Below are 21,177 nucleotides of genomic sequence, written 5' to 3' on the forward strand. Positions count from 1 at the left end.
TTTGCACATTTTTGTGATTTTTATGTATTATGTCAAGATTTAAACATTAAATGTTAAAAAAAAAAAATTAATTCAATAATTTTAAATTGTCATTGTAACCGACACTCATAGAAAAAAAAATTAATAATATTGGAAACTGTAAAAGTCCGTAAACAGTTCAAAACGAATCAAAATATTTTGAAATTTGTTGTTACCCACTTCTTCTTTTTTTTTCCATGTTTGTTGTTTAAATAACATTTTGAAGCTGCCTGATTTTTTATGCTGTAAAATATTAATAATTCAGTTTTAAAATCTAGTTACAATTTGTGAATGTGACGTATTGTGTAAATCTATAAAAGTTTCTTACAAATATGTTTATGATATGCAAGTATGGAACATTGGAACATGTTAGTTATTCTTAAATCTAAAATGTTTGCGTAGAATCCCTATTATACTCGTAGTTAGTACTACTGTCTACTGCGGACTAGTGACTACAGTATATTCTATTACTATTGTAGTGAAGTAATCTTATGCTTAAATCGAGTTTGTCCCTCAACTGCCTCAAGTTAGACAACTCAACATACACATTACACATTTACACGGTCTAATATCAATATAATTAATATTATAATTTTATTATCAGTTATTAGGCAAATAAATTATAATCTATTCTGTGAAGTTTGAATCAGTTTGTTGTCTGTATTTTTCGTTTCACTCAATGGTTTCACGGTACCGACTACTGAATATCAGACGACCGACAAAATGACAATAAACAAAATATCGGATATACCTATTTAAATATATAATATTAATATAATATTATCTGCACGGACAATCATACTGTAGTTGTAGTGTTGTACTGTTGTATACATATTTTGTACGTCATAGTTCATACTACTCACATACGAATTTACGCATAATTAGTAGGTAGGTACCTATGTAGTATGTATAGTATACCTTATGGTTATTATTCATTCTCATACACGTTCATTATAATATATTCATATTTTTGTCGTCGATGTTATGCTAATATACATGGTTCAAATTTTAGATTCGAAGAAGCCACTGATATGCGACAGTGTGTATATAGTTTCTTCTTGCAAATAAAATTATAATAACTTTGCATTGAACAACACAATCGACAAGTGCATATATGAATAACAACGAATTATAATTATTTGACTCGTCTTGTACCTTGTTTGACATCGGAACGAGAACTTACGCCACACAGTCATTATTGTGTTTTTGTAGTATGTATTAAAATATATTACGGTTTTACTCTGGTATTCCATTAAACAATTATTTTATTTTACTGATTAAAAAAAACCATGATCTGTTGTTTCAGATTTTTCACTGAATATTCCTGTGCTTCACCTAAAATGTTGAAGATTTTCAGCTTCATATCCTATTGGTATATGCGTTACTTACTGGTCACCGAATTGTATTTAGTAGAAAAATGGGAAAGGTGTTTGATACGTATCCTTTTTTAAATGTTATTATATTACTGATATTTAAAAGGAAAAACCTTAAAAAATAAGTATTGATAGATCATTTTTATATATTATATAGTATGTACCAAATATAATTGTAATTATTATAAATATTTAAATTTTTATAATGATTAAAATTAATGACGACTAAGTTTATCATTGATGTAAATTCATTGTCAGGGCTCAGATTCTATAGCATTTCCACCTAGTTATTATATATACAGATGAAAATAGCAAGTTAACTGTGAGCTATACATTTTGGTTATGTATCATAGATTCCCAATAATAAATTGTTTAGGTACTGTTAATTTTCCAGTTCTGGTGCAATTTATGCTAATTTATGTTTAGAATAAAATTTATTTTAATTGAAGTAGTGTAAGAAAAAAAGTAAACAGATATAAGATTTATCAGTGTTTATTTTTCTAGATAATTTTGAATAGTGTTGCTTCAAAGATCAATTCACTTCAATATCATTAATTAATTAATTTTTGTCTTTATAACAACTTAAATCTTAAATTTAATATTCGTATATCTACTTGTCTAATTCTAATAAGTAATAAATAATAATTTGTATAAAAATAATCCTTTTCTTTATTTTTAGTTCATATTAATGCCCAAATGTGCATATTTAATTATTTCCATATTTCCATATATTATAATTTATAACGCATATTTGGTACTTTTTTTAAGAGTTTTGCTAGCGATTTAAAGTCAGAGTCCGGGTTATAATTAAGGTCATGTAGGTACTGTAGCTTAAAAGATAGTAATAACAATAAAGGTAAAAATTGTTTGTAGCTTGGTTATTTAAAATTAATTAACTGTATCATTGGTTATAAGTAATAGTATAATCAATGGTAGTATACTAGTATGTTATTTGCAAGCATTCAAATTAAGGCTCAGATTTTAAAGTCATTAAAACCCTTATGTTAATTCACATGACTTGTTTAAAACAGTATGTAACTTAAAAAGGGGTAAATTTATTATTCTTCCCTAGATATCAAGCATTTTTATGTTTGTTCTATGTATATAATATTATTCTATTTGATATACTATTTTCACAATAATCTAGACTGTAGGCCATAATAAAATGTATAAAAATATTTATAATTTAAATCCTTTGCAAACATTTCATGATTTGCATACATTCGTTTTTATTTTGCATAATTTTTTGTTTTTGATCTGAAGTGTTAATTTCAAATAAAAAACAGAATGGATAAAAGAGAAATATATTAATTGTTTGATAACAAATCCATAACATAACTGTTGACTGTAACTTTATCTTAATTACAAAATCATAAGTATTTGAAAGAAATTTAAGTTTATTTTTTAAATATCTATACAATTTATCAGTTACGAAATAATATTAAATAATTTATGCAATCAAAAATACTAGAAATATGTAGTTTAGGGCGGTCCAAAAAAACTGATAAAAAAATTCAAAATGATTACCCCCCCCCCCCTCACCATTTTTTAAAGCGATAAGAAAAAAATATATTGCAAAAATTTGAACTTTATGACTCAACCCCATCCCGTGCCGCAATAGGGTTAGAATGTTAGATTATGGCCAAAAGGGGTTTATTTCAGTTTTTTTTAATTATTTCAAAAACTAAAACTTTTACAAAGAACATTTTAAGTACCTAATAAATTATAGAGAAATATACTGCCTAATCTTAATTTGGTTTACAAATACATATATTTGAGAATACGTATTACTATAAACAAAATATTTTATTATACTTAGGCATTTATATATTAGTTTTTTCATATGAAATAATGGATTAAATAGAATTTGTATAGTAACCCTTTTTGTAGACATTATGTTTTTCTATAATTTATAATTTAAAATTTTTTTTGTAAAAGTTTCAGCTTATGAAATAATTAAAAAAAATTGAAAAAAACCCCTTTGGGCCATAATTTAACCCTATTGCGGCACGTGAAGGGGTTGAGTTATTAAGTCCAAATTTTCGAAGAATTATTAATTCTAATCAAATAAAAAATTGGGGAGGTACTCATTTTAAATTTCTCAAAAAAATATGTTAGCCTCTATAAACGTGAACCAAACTAATGTAGTTGTTTTAGTCTTATACAATTATCAATCACTATGGTATATACCTAGAAGTTCTGAGTCTTATTAATAAATCTATATTCAATAAAATAAGTCTTACATACATATTAATTAGAGTAAAGTTATATAAATACTTTTTATATTTATTTATAAGTAAAAATGTTATTATCTCAATTTATTTGATAAATGTTAATAGTGAAATGTAATTTCAGTCTGTTGAGATTAACTAAAAGAATTATTCAAATGTATTAATTTATTACTCAAACAGTCATTATATTTAAACTATTAATTTATCAAGTATATATTGTACAAGAATTTATGAATTATTTAAAAAATTTTCTTAATGAACCAAATGTAGATACTATAATGTTTATATTATTCTTTGGATTATGGTACATGAATAAAGTATTCATTGAATTTGTTTCAAATTGTATAGCATGATTAAACTATAATAACATATTATGTTATTATAAGATATTACTGTCAAGTTGTTAAAATCTTTGAAAAAATAATTAAAAGCTGTATCCATGAAAAAGAAAATATTTTCAACATTAATATTGACTATGATACAACAAAAATATTGTGGTAATTTATAAAATAAAGAAAACATTTATTTTTTTCCATAATATTGTGTATTGATTTAAAAAGACAAGCCAATACACAAACAAAATCTAAATATTCTAGCATACAAATAGTTTAACATAAAAATAGTTTAACATAATAACATAACAACAGTTTTGGTTAATTAGATACCTAAATAGATATTCAATTTTGTGCGTAAGCAAAACATAAAATATGTTCTGTAGTGTCGGTTTATGTTGTAAGCATTATGTGATTTATCGTGATAAAGATGTTTTTATCTATAATTGCAATTAATATATTACAGTAATTATAGTTAGTTATAATATTTTGAAATTAAGTGTTTATTTCTTAAGTATGGTTTATTAAAATTTAAAGAATTAATATTAAATGTTTAAACAACAAGAAGATATTCATACTTGATAGTAATTAATAATTAACAGTACTAAGTAATGGTACAGTAGTAAAATAAAAGTAAAATTAAAACTATAAGATCAATAAAATGAGAAAGATTTAAGTATTTTTTTTTTATCATTATCCATTTAAGTATATTTAAATTATGAAATCAACTACAAAATAATACACTTTTATAATATATGATGTAATATTATAATAGGACATATGGAAATAAAATGTTTAAAAACAATTTAATTACCTAACAATATATTCTAGGCACTAACCATAGGTTTCAATAATCTAAATATTAATAAGCAAGGCTGTACCTGTAAAAGTTCACCCTTCCTATGAAATTTGTTCATATTATTTAAAGGATTATTTGTCTTTTATGATAATGTCTAAATAATAAAATAAAAAAACATGATCTATTTATAATTAATATATTCTAGGTACAACCTTGTTTATAACTTATAACTTATAACTATAATACTTGGAGGAATGAAAATAACATTAATGATATTATTTAGGAATATCCGACACTACAGTTCTAATGTTTTAAAGTTACACACACTTATAAAATACAGATAGTTTCAAAAATGTGAAAGTAGTTTATGCACTAATATGACATGCGATTAACGTGTTTTAAATCTTCAATGTCAACCAACATTGAATCCTTCGCCATGTGTAATTCATCTCTTTCTAGTAATAAATTCACAAGGCTTTCGTTTAAGTCTAAAAAAAAAAATATATATACTTGCATATTTTCATAGACAAACTAGTTGACATATACTCACATTCGATGTAAGAATGTAGATCGTTAACAATAACTTGTAGTTGTGCCAAGTTCAAACGCATTAAGAAATGTCTACTGACACGTCTTCTATCATTGTCTAACTTTACTCCAACCTAAAAAAATATATGTATTAGATAATGGACAAAACTATTACACTGAGTATTAAAAATGACAGTATAAATTTAAAATATTAACAAAAAAAAAAAATTATTTGAAGCATTATCAGTCAACTTTTTTTAGTATGTATATTACATACAAGTACACAACCACCAATTTAGTTTAGCAGATCACGTTTAGCTTCTTTAGATTAAAAATAGAATAAATTGAACTCTTATGAAACTTGATGGTAAGAATATTATCAGTATTTGTATATAGGTTTTTTATGATACTTCAAATATTTTGCAAGATTTGCACGCATAATATAGCGTAAATTAAAAATACTTATATTGTAGAACAAACTTACATAAAAATAAATAATGTTCTTACCATCAAGTTTCAAAATAGGTCAAGTTACTCTAAATTTTAAACTAATGAAGCTAAAAGTGATTTTCTGAGCGTAAATTTGGTATATTACACACTTGTAAGAAGTAGATAACAAATATCTGTATAGCATCCACTTAACAAAATATGGTTGTTATAATATTATAAACCTATAATAAAATACCTCATAACTCATTAAGCTTTAATAAGCTTCAATCTTACATACAGAAGTATAACAACCATACTTCAAAAATTGTATTTAATATTAAAAAGAAAATAACCAATATTCTGGTTATTAAGTTACACAATATAATAACTTACTTTTGAAAGACTTTCTTTAATTACAGCTGAAATTACACAATTGCGCTGGTCTGAAATCATATGTGCTCGTGCTCGATTTTTTGCCAAATTCAGACCTTGTTTAAGTTCAGCCTGAAAATTACTATGTTACTCAAATATTTTTTTAAAAATTGTTGTATTCCTAAAGTACAATGCAAGAATTTAGGATTGAAAATCAACTATTATACATACAGCAGATTTTAGCTTCTCATCTTCAGCTGAGATGTCACAATTATTAATTGGTAACTCTGTGTCTGATGATTGTTCGTTCATAAAGCATAACTGTAGATTAGAACCTATAAAATAAAATATTATAATATTATGTTAATGGATATAGTTCAGTATTTAATTATATTAAATATGGATTTATTAATTATTTTCACATAAACAATACGAGTAAACAATATGAGTATACAAATAAATTGGGGTACAATGTACACAACACAAGTCATATAGGTGACTATAATGATATAATATATTATATATACCGTTGCCATCATGCAAAAATTAGCCAACTGTTAAAAGTTACCAAGTGAAATAACATTTTTAAATGTATTTTTTTGTATATTATAGGGACAAAATAAGACATTTAAACATGTTATTTCACTTGGTCACTTTTAACATTTGGCCAATTTTGGCATGGTGGCGACAATATATAACTTTTTTATAGTTTTAAATTGTTTGAGTTGATAATGCCACAAGCATACCTGTCTCAGCTTCGTGTGACCGGCCTTTCTCAGTAATGAGAAGGATTAAAAATGTGGTTAAGGACTACTATGATTTAAAATCAATTTAGTAGTTGGCAATAATAGGTACACATAGAAAATGAATTGGTCAAGACATCAATTGAATCAAAACAGATTTTAGAAGAATTTTTCAAATGTGCTTCCAGAAGAATTAAAACACTAAAATAATTTATGGTTTATATTAGGTAACTTATAATAATTTTTTTTTCTGTATTTGTATTAATATTGAAATAGTAATATAGTATGCAATACATTCATATATTTTAGTATATTTGTTCATATTTGTATTGAGATATATTAAGATTATTTAAAAATACTTATTTTCAGAAAATAATCTGGGGCTTGACCCCCCTCCCACCAATTAAATTTATCAAGTCCGTCCATGACTTAATATTTAAATATTATAAATTATTACTATAGTTAAATACCAGCACAATAAATACATTTAAATTTTTATGTACTTAATTGTTTAAAGTAAGATTTTACTCACTGTTTTGTAATCTAGATTCTAAACTTGATTTTTTTGTCGACTTTCGTGTGTTATTATAACCATCTACTAAGCGTTTACGAATTTCTTCACGATCATTTTTTTTCTGAAACAAGTAAAAATATTCAATATTTATTAAAAAAAAATATTTGAAAACAAATATATTTTAATTACAACTTAAAGTTGATTCAATCTAATTCTCATATTACTATTTTCAGTTACTTAAAATATTAGTTTTGTGGTTACCTATGAACTAAGGGAATAGGTAATACAATTTTCTGATACCTATCTGATATCAGATACAAAATGTTTAAGTGGGTACTCGTACTCTTAGATACCCTTGGTCATAATTTCTTAAATACTAAATTGCTACATATCTTACAAGAGAATATGATTAACAGCAGTAACATTCACACTTGTAATAAAAAAAAAAATATTTCAATCAAGACGCTTTACCAGATTAAACGTTTTTGTGTCCGAGGAATGCGTGTAATTGCTGTTGACCACCCCCAGCTCATTAACTATAGACATGTCTGTGAACTTGTGTATAAAATCGTTGTCGTCGTAATGGCTTGCAGGATTCTGATATATGAAACAACCTTTTTCCAGCTCTAGACACTTGTTGTTGTTCGGGTAAGTGGCAGTCTTGTTGTTGTGGCTGATCAGCATGCGTTTATGGATCTGCGTTTCCTGATACTCGTTGTCGTACAGCAGCGACTCCTTCAGGGCTATACCGTTGAAATAAATGTTCTCTTTGATGTAACGACTGTTCGCTCCGCCGGACTTGCCATAGTATCTGGGTCGCAGTTTTTCTTTGAACGTTGCGACTAGTGATGAATGATCCGACATGGTACGGTGATGAATACGCGATTCGATCGTCCGTCGCTTCAGTGGGTACGTCCCGTTACGTTCGAACGGGACACATTCAAAAGCCGTCTCACAGACGGAGTTTGTTCTTATGATTTTTGTTCGTCGGACTACAGCGGGTCAAAGGCGGCGTAGACTCAACCCAATAATTATTATAATCCCGACCGCCTTATCAGTTATCAATTTAAATGTTTTTTTTCTTTTTCTTGATAGAGGCAAATCGATTTCGGCTTGGAGGTAAACACAACAGAATTTACCAGTTACCCGTGTCTAAATAGTATTATTATGTATTATTATACATTATGGAAAAGTAGTATATATTTTTTGACCTAGTTGTGTATGATTTTTGTTACTCCTTGGTTGCGTAATAAATTTTACACAAATAGCGTGCACTCGAACATAATAATAAATAATAATAATATAATATGCTGTTGTTCTGCAGTCGCACCAAATAACATATCGGCTAGTCGAGAAAGTACGTAACCTTACACGCATGCACACGTCATGTATGCACGACGCAATAGAGGATATCGATTTTTGGGGTGTTTAATAATTGCGTGCCCGAATTGTGGCGGACGTGCGTTTTCGATTACACCCGCGACTCGTGGGGGCGGCTTTTGTGACCTTTAAAGTGTTATAAAATAATACCATGTTGATTTTTCGATAGGAAAATTGCGATGGAAATTATACGATTTATAAACGACAATAATTCATATAAATATAATATAACAAAATATAACAAAATAGTACATTATCTGTAGTGGTTTTTATATAGCCACATAATTATATAATATATAAATATATTATAATCGTTACTTGGTGATTAGGAATGGATTTTGATGAATTGATTGGAAGTTGAAATAACTAAAAAAAAAAACGATTTACCTATTTTATTAAATCATGTAGGTCTACCTATACATCTATAGTTCTATCTTCTACTCTACATGTTTCCGGTTCCGTAAAAATAAAAATAAAAATGTATATATTTATGTTTTTATTATATAATAATATACTATATACATGAATATTATACAATATATTTTTGAATTAGAGCGGAACAATGAATGCGAATATTGGTTTTAAAATTATGAGTTTTTTTATTTTTGTGCCATTACCTTTTGGAGCAGTAATGCTACGATTTAAAATTTTTAGAGATGGTTTTTGGTTTTAAAGACATGAATTTCTTCAATTTATTTATGAAATCATCTTTATTTCATAGTACCTAAAAAACTTAAACATTAAACAACATTTTTTTGGCATTTCTCATTTTATTACTATATAAAACCCCGTTTGGTATATATTCGCGTATAGTTAATGAAGCTTAAAATCCGTTGGTACCTATGTGGTTTGGACGCGAAATAGGTTCGTGGCAGTTTGTCGCAATTGCGGTTAGATAAATAATTCCTCTGACCAGCCGAACGTTTTTTCGATTGTTTCGTTTATGTTGTCATGTCGATACGCTTCGAGTTTTTATACGCAGTTTCTGTCCGATTCCTGTAGTAATTATATTTACTATAGTAAACGTTTAACAGCCACTCGTAAGTAATCGAAATCACGTTAAAAAAACCCATAAAATAATATCATTTTAAACTATTAATTTAATATTTTCAAAATTTTTGCTATTCAAATTTGAATATTAATATTCAACCAATTAAAAAATGTAAAAACATATTACCAATAACATTACTTAAGAGGACGTCACACCCGCATGTGTTGCTCCGTCTTACAAATGTACAGCATAGCAAAAATTGTTTTGCGCGGGACAACTTTTATCTTTCTGTGTTTGTAGTAATGGCTCCAAAATGTCTGAACGTATAGGGTAGTAAATTATGTATGCAACAGCGTATCTATATTTTAGATAACATAAATACAGCAAAAGTTATTTGGTTCTAAACATTTTGTTTTTTTGTTTTTTTTTCATTTGCTTATAAAAAATGATTGGAAATTAAAAAAAAGCACGCTGTTGGCTGTTGCACAGATAAAGTTCTTCTTTACGTGTTGTGAAAATTTGGTAGTTCTGCAACAAATATGGTACGAGAAAAGTTGTCCCGCGCAAAGCAGCTTTTGCTATATTGTACATTTGTAAGACGGAGACAACACATGCGGGTTTGACATCCCCTTTTATAATCAAAAATATAATACAAAAACATTTAAATTTAAATGTTATTAATTTATTAAGGTAGAACATTATTAAAATATTATTGTTAAAAAATTGTTGTCTGGGTGTTCCTCATACCCTATTAAAAAATATCGTATATACCAGCTATATGTATATAATATGTGGGTACATTGTACATATATATCATAAAATATTATATACCCACGTAGTTAAAATGTTCTATTATATACGAGATCCAAAATCACGAAAATAGAAAAATTATTTTATTATTAAAAATTTATAAAATGTTTAAATTGAACACCTATAATAATTGAAAATATGTAACATGTTTTCTTCATAGAAAATTTAAAAAAAGTTTCCAAATAGGTACGTTTTTTATGAGTGATCGAAATTCTTAAATTTAGAAACTAAAAACATTCCACTAATAGTTATGAATTATCACTTTATATACATAAGGAAACTCAAAATATAATGTCTAATTATTAATTTAACTAGGTACTTATTTATATATTATAATTAATTATATTATACATACTATTTTTTATAGCAGACATTATAAACTATTTTTTTTTATTTTAATCTCGAGAAAAATATTTAGGCTCTGTCAAATTTGTTGAAAACTTAGTACAAGTTCCTTAGATCCCACATAAGTTATTTTTATAATTATTCAAATTTCCGAAAATAGAAACATAGTTATGTATTTTTTTTTATAAGTGATTTCCCTTAAGTTTGCCTACATTTAACAAAAATAAAAGTTTACCTGTGTTACGAGCGCAGACATTGTATAATATACAACAACAAATTAACAAATTCTCATACTATAATTTTCTTATTTTGTTGTTACTCAAAAACTAAAAACCATTAACCAATAATATTTGCAATTTCGTAAAATGTTTATTTTATCATTTTCTATATACATAATGACATTTTCAAAATATTATCTATAAACACTTGAAGTCTAAAATTTGTTGAGTTTTTTATTCTGTAATATCAATACAATTTTATTCGTTGGGTCAACAGGCTGGAAAATGTAATAAAATATTCCTGATAAGTAGTTATAATAGCAGTTAAGAAATATTAAAGATCCATAGGCATGATTTTTTTTTTTCAAAAGTATTTAACGCGTTAAAATTTTGACAAATCCTTGAAAATTTTCAAATTATTTTGTAGTTATCAAATTATAAAATGTTCAATTTTTATAGGTATGGATTAAAAATTTAAAACAAGGATTCTTATAAATACGTAATTCTGTTACCAAAAAATCTAAAAAATATTTAAACATAATATAGTTATTTTTTATACTATGGACTACACATGCGACTATCGTTTCTAGGGTTACTTCGGTAACATTATTTCTTATATTAGTTTAAATCATAATCTTTTATGATGATATGATGAATTTTTTTGAATATACTCTACTAAAGTAGTAGGTACAGACGTACAGTACTATAATCCCTAGAGCAGGCTTGAGTTATTATGGTTATACTGATATTGAATATATCCGGGTAGTCTATTTAAATTTAATTTTATAAACAAAGGTGCATTTTTTCAGCGGAACAATTGGGACTATTTCAAAAGTGAAGGGTGCAACCACACGTCCACACACCTTGACCCTTTATCTCAAAATTATACCAGTGCCCAGTGTATACATTTTTTAGGTATTATAGGTACCTAAAGCTAGAAGTGTATCTAATTAGGTAGGTAGGTACCTGCCTATTATAGGCTATATATATATATAGTCATATGACTATACTTAACTACTGACAATACTTCTGATTGTTATTATTTGATTAAATAATTAGAGACCTTCGTATTTTTTGATGTTCTAAAATATATCTCACTCCACTTTTTCTCCATTTACAATATAATATGTGTTGCAAATATAATATTTGCGGTTGCCGAGGAAGGTCAACTGCAGTTCGTGGAACATATTCGAGTAAACAATAATTTTGGTTATGTAATTAGACATAGGTATCTTACATTTTTTTTTATTAATTTTAGAATGCTTGTGGGTTATAATACAATAATATATAATCAATTCTTATTTTGTGTGCCATTGTAATATTGTATCGAGAAAAATATATAATAGAGATATGGATATCAATATTGACAATAATATCGCTATGCCCGAAAAATAAATAAATATGCCTACATAGAAAATGTTAAAAATATTAAGAACAAAAGAACTACCTACGTAATTTAGATATGTATCTTTAGACTACAATTAATAAAATATAAATTCTTGAATTTATTATATTTATGTTATTAATTTCTATTCGTATATAAGTACCCACCTAAAATCTATATAATACGTATCACATACGTATATATAAAGTTTTAATCACTAAATTCATTAGGTACATAAAAATCAATAAAAATACCGCATAATTTGCGGTAGGTACCTATGTGCAAGGCTGGGCATTAACGAGTTAAAAAGTTAAAGTTAGTTAAAAAGTTAAGTTACTTTTAACTAAGTTACTTAACGAGTTACTTTTTTTTAAGAAGTAACTTCTAACTTAACTCGTTAATTTATTTTATAATCACGTTAAGTTATATACATTTATAATTAATTTGATTATTAATACTTAGTTCATTGTTGGTAATAACAAAGTAAAATTTAAAAGTTTTACCATCACTTTGGAAAACTTTTACGTAAAAAAATAAAATATACAAATAATTTAATATTTTGTTGGATTTCATAATTTATAAGTACTTACAACAAAATAAATTTTTTTAAGATATAAAGACCTACATTATAATATTATGTTATTTGTAAATTATTAACATGAGGTGTAAATGGTGTAATTATAAGTTTGATATGAAAAAAAAAAGTAACTTATTTTTAACTAAGTTAAGTTACTTATTTTTTCCAACTAACTTGTAACTTTAACAAGTTAAATAAAAAAGGAAAGTAACTTTTAACTTTAAACTTAACTTACATTTTTCAAAATTAATTTAACTTAACGAGTTAAAAAAAATAGTTAACTTGCTCAGCCTTGCCTATGTGGCCATGTCGGTATTTCATTCTTATTTATTTTGAAGTCCACGGTATTGTAATAGTTTACACGCTCATAAATTCAAAACTTAGATAGGTACACAAAATTAAAATATCATAAAATAGCCAAATTACTAACACATGCAATGTTCTTAGGTCTTAACTTAAAAGTTAAAGTTTGATGATAGGTGAATTCACTCTAATATTAAAATTTAAAAGTAATAATACAGGGCTGGTGCTGCTGAATGTAAATATGGTATATATTGAGCGTGGGTCAAAGAGAAAAAACAAATAATGCACTGGTATTATCTTGGGTTTAATATTTACTAATTGCCCTTTGCCAGTGTATTCGGTGTAGAATTGTAAAATAGGTATTAATATATTTATAAAATACATGAGATATTACTATAATATTTAATTAAGAGACCATATTCATGAAATTATCAAATTATATAATATACAGTGTACTTATGGTATGACAGACTAGGTACCTATATTAATAGTTTATACCTGCACAGATAGTTACTCTACCCAATATAGTCTATATCATATAAGTTCAGTACCCACTATTTAACATGAACCATTAAAATATGTGAATTTTAATTTTTCAATAATGTATTCAATATTTTAATCTTAGTTCAACTTTAAACCTTTAAAGGGGCTGCAGTTGATGAAAAAAGTTACTTTTAGATCAATAAGCTAGACAAAATTGACGAATTTGATTTGACAGATTTTAATTTTGAAAACCGATTATGATTGATCAACAAGTTTACTAGGGAATGATCGAGGTGATTTTGAATATTTTTTTTCAGCTGTGATATCCAAGTATAAAAATATCGAAAAATATGATATTTTTGTATTTATATTATTCATTATGACACTAACAATAATTGGAATATTCAAAATCGCCTCGATCATTGGTAGAATCACGTAAAGTACGTTTTTGTTGTACTCGACTGTTTTTCTAGATTTGTCCGATTATTTACTATCAAACGGTCTACTGCAGTTGTAGTGACAAACCGTATGATCACCGACTATCCGATATCCAAAAACAAAAATATTGAAAAAATATGATATTTTGTATTTATATTTCATATTATTCATTATGAGTTATAACACTAACAATAATTTGAATATTCAAAATCGCCTCGATCATTCCCTAATAAACTTGTTGATCAACCGTAATCCGTTTTCAAGATTAAATTCTTCCAGTTTTTTCTAGCTTATTGGTCTAAAAGTCACTTTTTTTTATTGACTGGAGCCCCCTCCAGCCCCATTAAGGTTTATTTTATGATATGGAGCTTAAATATATTGAAAAACATTATAGCAAACAAAATTAATGTTTAGATTGGTTAAAGCTAGGTACATTAGTTTTGACTTTTGACAAAATCGACTGCAGCCCCCTTAAGTTTTAAATTATATAAGGTAACAAAATATAACAATAGTATTATATGCTATAATATTATTATGATTATAATACATTAAAATCGTCAACGGTAAAATAAAGTAAATAATCAACGGTCTCACCTACTGGCTACTGTCCTATACTAATATACAAAAATAAGATACCTATAGTAGGTAATATAAATATATTATAAAATATCATTAGAAATAGACTGTCTCCGCTCAGAATAATTTTTCGTAGGAATAGGTATATGCAATAGCCAACCATTCATCATTTAACTCAAATTTAACATGACAATGTCCATTGCAGTGGTCACTGTCCAGTGATCTACTAAATGACAAGGCTCGCTCGAAAATCGAAACCTACAAGCAAAGCGACTTCCCCCCTTTTTATAAGTTTTAATTATTCAAATTAATCTCTTTCTGCGGGTACCAAGCTCATAATATTTTTTATAGTTTTATGTAAATATATGTAATTTCAAATTACAACAACATAGTTTTCACCACTTGAAAAAATTATTTTCCGTAATAGATACCTTGAAAATAATTATCGTAACTTTTCATTACTCACGAATTCATTGTTAAGGATTACCCAGACAATGTATGCGGGTTACTCGTTTCGTACATTTTAAAATATATATCAGTCAAGGTTAAACTAAGTAACAAAAATAATAGAGTAGACAATAGAATAATTATATTTTTCTATTGGTGATTAAATTATATTTGTGTATAGATAAATTCCTTACTAGATTTTGTTTAGTGAAATTTACTAATTAGTAATTATAAAATTAACTCTTATATAGTTTTAAAACAGTAGGTATTTTAACTAAAAACAAATAAGTTATAAAAATGATTCCAAAATTAAGTCTTTTGTGTTGGTCATATACTTATATATATATATACTACCTATACATCGTGATTTGCCAAGCATATTCACCCCTTTTTTTCTTTTATAATTCAGTTATTCAAAATCTAATTTTCAGAATTTTTCTTAAAGCTCGTATTTTCATACTCTTGAGATTTGTTGTACTACTTAACTACTTAAATAGTGTCTTGTGAGTATTATACCTATAATAGGTACATCGATATTAAAAAAAAAATTATTTTCTAAATAATTTACAAAATTATAGGACACTCTAGTAGTAAGAAAATTCTCAAGAATTTGTAAAAATGGTTTTTAATTAATATTCAAAATACTTATATAACTATGACCTACAACCTACCTATTTAAAAAAATTAAAAAATAGGAATTTTAATAAATTGATTATTTTAAAATAGAAAATTTTCAATATGAAGCATTTGTTCAATAAGCAAATATAGTAGGAAGAGAATAATTTACATGGTAATTTAATATGAGGAAGGAGAATGGTCGAGTATGACAGAACCTTCAACTCTCAAGAAGCAAAATTCATTATTACTTAAATCCAAAAATGGGGATGAGCATGCTTGGTAAATAATCCTGTAATTCTGTAGACTGTAATTGTAATACAATTTTATACTAAGAATAATACCCGTTATAAGTTTCAAATCAAATGATGAGATAACTGACTTTCCAATTAATTAATATGTATCTACCTATTGTATAAGTCATAATATAATATTTAATATGTTATATAGGTACTGTACCTATCTACCTACTACAGCTACTACTGGTGTAGGTAGTATAATATCTTTATGTTACTTTCCCTATTTGTATAGTAGGTAATTACCAACTATTAATTATATGTGTGTATTAATAAACATATTTAATATAAACGCCAATACACATAACCTACCATAACACCTCAGTTGTGTGCAGGACCTGATTTACCAATTTATGGGCCCAGTACAATTTACAATTTTGGGCCCCAAATTGTCCTTCTCTATTTTCTTCAATGCTAAAATAAAATGTATGCATAATGTATTTTTAAATTAATGTTTTATGTAATTAGATGCTTATATATGAGTACTTTTTTGGATCAATACTCAATAGAATAAAATTGTATTGTTAAAAATTTGACTATTTAATATACAAGAACACTACACTTTCAATGTATCTAATCAATGTTTAATATTTATTCCAGTAAATAGGTATACAAATTAAAAATAAATTTTTGATTATTACATTTATATATCAAACTAAGTGTTTTAAAATCAAATTTGATTTCAGCTAATCAGTTTTCACAAACATTTCGATTGTGCGCTAGTATAGGTAGATAAACTAGTTCTGAACCTAAATTTATCTAAACTATCGTGTAGTTTTTTTTTTGGTACTTCATGACGTTTATTCTTTAATTTTCTCTTCATTGAACCACTTAATTATTTTTTTGACATTTTAAATTATTAAAAATAATAAACAAATGACAATTATTAGATATACAACAAATACGACTCATGTATATCACATTACCACACAATACAATAACGTCAATTTAGTAATATTACGACGATAAAAACGGCAATTAGATTTTGTAATCGACAAAGTTGATTAAGGTCGTTGTTTTCAGGGAAAACTCATACTTTATAACCCACTAAAATATCCAACTGAAATCCAAATCTATTTTGTTTTCCCAAAGTATGATAAAAGGTATACAATTAATTTTGTATGCCTGAAGTTGGTGGGCCCCTTTTATGAGTGGGCCCAGTGCAAATGTCCCATTTGCCCTTGCATAATTAATATGGCACTGGTTGTATGTAGGTATATTGCAGATACATCTACTGCGGACACCTTGAAAGGATCTTAGCCTATTTTATAGTCATACATTAATCATTACAAAATACGAGTAGACCTAATTTTGTTTTCTAACTATTACGATTTTATACATTTTAATGATTTCCCTTCATAACTTATCAATATTTGTACAATTGTACGACACATATATTTATTGTTTCTTTACCAACTATTAATACATACAGTAGTCGGTAATAGTGTAATGTCTAGTTAATCATTTTAAATATTAACTAATATAGGTACTACTGTACTAGGTAGGTAAATAATGTAATTATTATATTATTATTACTAATTATTAGTTATTAGTAACTACAGTAGGTGTAGGTATCTAAACTAGATATTTACTGACACAGTAACAAAAAACCGAAAAGTTAATATTATACATTTATACACACATTATCATTTTGATGACAAAAGTATTTTTCATACCAATAAAATTATACATTTTTAAACATAAATAATTTATCAAATTTTGACTGTCAATATGAAAGATGTTTTTTCGTTTAGTGCAACAGTAAACGGTAGGTACAAACTACAGGTGAAAAAAAAATAATAGTTGAACTGTAATTAACATAAATTAGAGAGGTCTATATAGTACCTTTATATAATTATAAACAAGATTGAACACCATATTTGTGACCACTGGCCAATTTGCGGTGTTTATCTACATTCTACAGGCCATTTATTTTCTTTGTAGATTTAAAAAAAATAATTGAATGTTTGAACTCGGGACATCTAAAATTAAACCTAAATAGGTGGTAATTTTAGTTATTAATTATTATTCGTATAATATAGTTTAATTTTAAACACGATTAGCTTTCTGATAATTTGTATTTAGTACCTACCTATATTAGTTCTTAGTTATTACCTACTTATTACTTATGTATAAAATGTAAATGCGTGACCCACATACAAATAAAATGTGCCACCTGTCTATATATCTACTATCTATAGGTACTACAATATAGCATATGTACATCGTATATTATATATTTTTTATACATTAAATGATACTGTGATATAGTGCCTATGCTCTATTGTAAACCGTAATGGTTATACTATAATAATATTTTGTAAGAATTTTATATTTTTGTGTCTGTACCAATCAATTACCTACAAGATATAAAAAGTTTTAACTTACATTATTGTTCACAACGCCATGACAATCCAGACTTTCGTGCGAGTCATAAGTCAAAGTGTACAAGTCCATTACAAATCTTGAGTCTTTTTTATAGTGCCTTTGATCGTACCTAAAATTGGACGGGTTCATAGACCACGGATTTACTAGCATACTTGTAGCCATTTTCAATAAAGATTTGATTATTTTAAAAAAAACTATAAAAATGTACTTAATACTTATAGTTTCAAAACCTATGTGTGGATGTTTAAGCAATTCAAAATAAACAAAACGCTGTTGAAAGTCTTGCCGTTACGAATATTTGTATCACACTAATATGTGTTTGGAATGAACTACTAGCAGTAGGTACATTAACTGTAGTAAAGTGAAAGTGCGAATAATAAAAAAAAATAACCAGAACTAATCGAAATGTCCTTCTATAGGATCCGTTGCGACTGGTCGCAGTCTCAATTCTCGATCAACGACAAACATTTAATTAACGGAGAAGGAGTAAAAAACCCATAATAATATATCACTTTTGGTAACAAATAAATAATAATAAATATATACCTACCGAAATTGTAACTGAATACTCTGATTACAATGAAATTCGATATTTATTATTGTGTTATTGTAGAAGTCGCTTATTTTCTACCTAGTTCCAACATGTAGCATAGGTATATAATAAATTAATAACCACCAGTAGTTTAATTGAAATCCTTTTTTTATATAGTAAGTATAGGTAAGTGAAATAATTTTTATTTCGATAAGAAAATCTTATGAGGAATTTAGTATTAAATACAAATATTAAAAACTAATTTAAAAAATGTTATCAAGTGTAAAAAGTCTGTGGTTTTCTTTTCTGAATTACAATGTATAGAATAAATTATCGATTTTGACAAAAACCTTTGCTATGTAAAATATATTCCAGTTTTCCTACAGTTTTTTGCTATCTAGATTTTCCAAATAATTAAAAAAAGTACTCCGAATTTCTTGCTTCTGACTTTCAAAGTAGGTACCAAACTATCAACTAGATCAAATTTACTACCAAAATCTACCTTAAAAGTCGATTAAAGATTAAATCAATTATTTTAAGATTCAGAATTTCAAAATATGATGGCAGATACAAAAAAAAAGTATAGGTACCTATCGTAATAAAACCAATACGGTTATATAGCAATATACATTCTCTCGCTTCACTCAGGATGTATATCATTTATTATATAAAGAATAATTTTAGTTTACTCATAAAAATATTCTTTTGTAGAACTTCATCAAGTTATAATCTTAAGAAGAAGTAAGAACATTATATTACACATTTACACCTAAATACCTAATGTTTCTATTTTGTACGTAGAATAATCAAATAGCTGAAGATCGAGTGTGCCTCGTAAATCATCATTTATGGTATATTACTCATCATTGTAAATTGTAACGGAATACGTATGTGTTAAAATGTTAAATTTAAATTCAATAATAAATTGATAAAGCATACAAAAAAAAAAACTGAGCGGAGGATGAATATATTGCTATTAATTATTATTATTATTATATTTTTTTTCTATTAATTTTTAAAAACATCGACTACAAGGTTATTAGCCTGCATTATATTTTTTTTTACATTGGAAGAAACAGATTAAATTTTCATTACATTACACTACGTAAATTAAATTAAATTATATAAGTTATTACTATTTGTACCTACATTTTTTCTTTAGATAACTAATATTATTAGATAAGATGACGCAGTTTCGTTTATGAATTTAATTCGTTACATGATGGAGAAGGGGTTGCTAAATGTTTAGTAGTTTTTAAAAACATTGGGTAAAATCAACAAAAAAATTAAGCAATAACTGGGATTTTTACGCAAAGCCAGTATTCGACAAAATCGATATAGTTTTGGTGTAACTCATAAACTAATAAATAATAACCGTATATACACTTAAAACTTTCACCAGGTGTTTACATGACAATTTTCCATACATGATGTTATTTTCAAAATATTTTTTCTATTGATTTTACAATGATGCGCGTTTTTTAAAATTGTTTTTATTCGTGTCTGTCGTCACCTTTTAGGAGAGTTAAAATGCGTAGATTTTCTTAAATAGCATCTTTTCTTATGGTAAAGTGAATCTAGTTGGTATTTTGGGGGTCAAAAGTAAACGTTTCTCGTTAGTTTTGAAATACGCTGGGAAAAACAAAATAAAAATTAAGGGAAAAAGTGGATTTTTTACGCAAAATGGTTTTCGACAAAAATCGATTTTAATTTTTGGTGTAACTCAAAAACAATTGACCATAGATACATTAAATTATGACTGAATAATATTATATTAGAATTTTGTATACACCATACAATTTTCAAGATATTTTGACTTGTTTTGAGCTGCCTACGGTCTACATTTTCAGTTTACAATTTTTTTAGTTTTTTATTCTATAATTGTCAATAAAATTTTACTTGTCGGGTCAAAAAGCTTTAAGCAGAGGATGTCAGCGCACTATTTGTTTTCTCTCTCTGGCCCACGCGCTACATAGACAAAACGCATTTACGCAAAATCATTTTTTCATGCGTTTAAGTAATCTTAGAGTAAAGTTACTTATTACAAAAACGATA

The 21,177-nt window shown here is 26.3% G+C and overlaps 1 protein-coding gene and 1 long non-coding RNA gene across 3 annotated transcripts; one reads left to right on the forward strand and one right to left on the reverse strand.

The window, feature by feature from the left end:
* Positions 1–652: 652 nt before the first annotated feature.
* On the forward strand, positions 653–4,160 carry LOC100573081. Its single transcript, XR_001680207.2, has 4 exons — positions 653–906; positions 1,031–1,229; positions 1,325–1,455; positions 3,893–4,160. It is a non-coding gene; the product is annotated as an uncharacterized LOC100573081 (long non-coding RNA).
* LOC100162024 (schwannomin-interacting protein 1) lies at positions 4,148–18,902 on the reverse strand. Of its 2 annotated transcripts, none has more exons than XM_003247402.4 (6): positions 18,591–18,902; positions 7,358–7,460; positions 6,314–6,417; positions 6,104–6,214; positions 5,304–5,415; positions 4,148–5,241 (listed from the first exon to the last, which is right to left on the reverse strand). In XM_003247402.4, the coding sequence occupies exons 1-6, from the start codon at positions 18,750–18,752 to the stop codon at positions 5,126–5,128; spliced, it is 708 nt and encodes a 235-aa protein (XP_003247450.1). In that variant the 5' UTR covers positions 18,753–18,902; the 3' UTR covers positions 4,148–5,125. The 2 variants fall into 2 exon arrangements, with proteins under 2 accessions (XP_003247450.1, XP_001946132.1); XM_001946097.5 differs by lacking the exon at positions 18,591–18,902 and adding an exon at positions 7,811–8,634.
* Positions 18,903–21,177: the final 2,275 nt, after the last annotated feature.

This window comes from Acyrthosiphon pisum, chromosome X (assembly GCF_005508785.2).
Source record: "Acyrthosiphon pisum isolate AL4f chromosome X, pea_aphid_22Mar2018_4r6ur, whole genome shotgun sequence".
Classification (NCBI taxonomy): Eukaryota; Metazoa; Arthropoda; class Insecta; order Hemiptera; family Aphididae; genus Acyrthosiphon; species Acyrthosiphon pisum.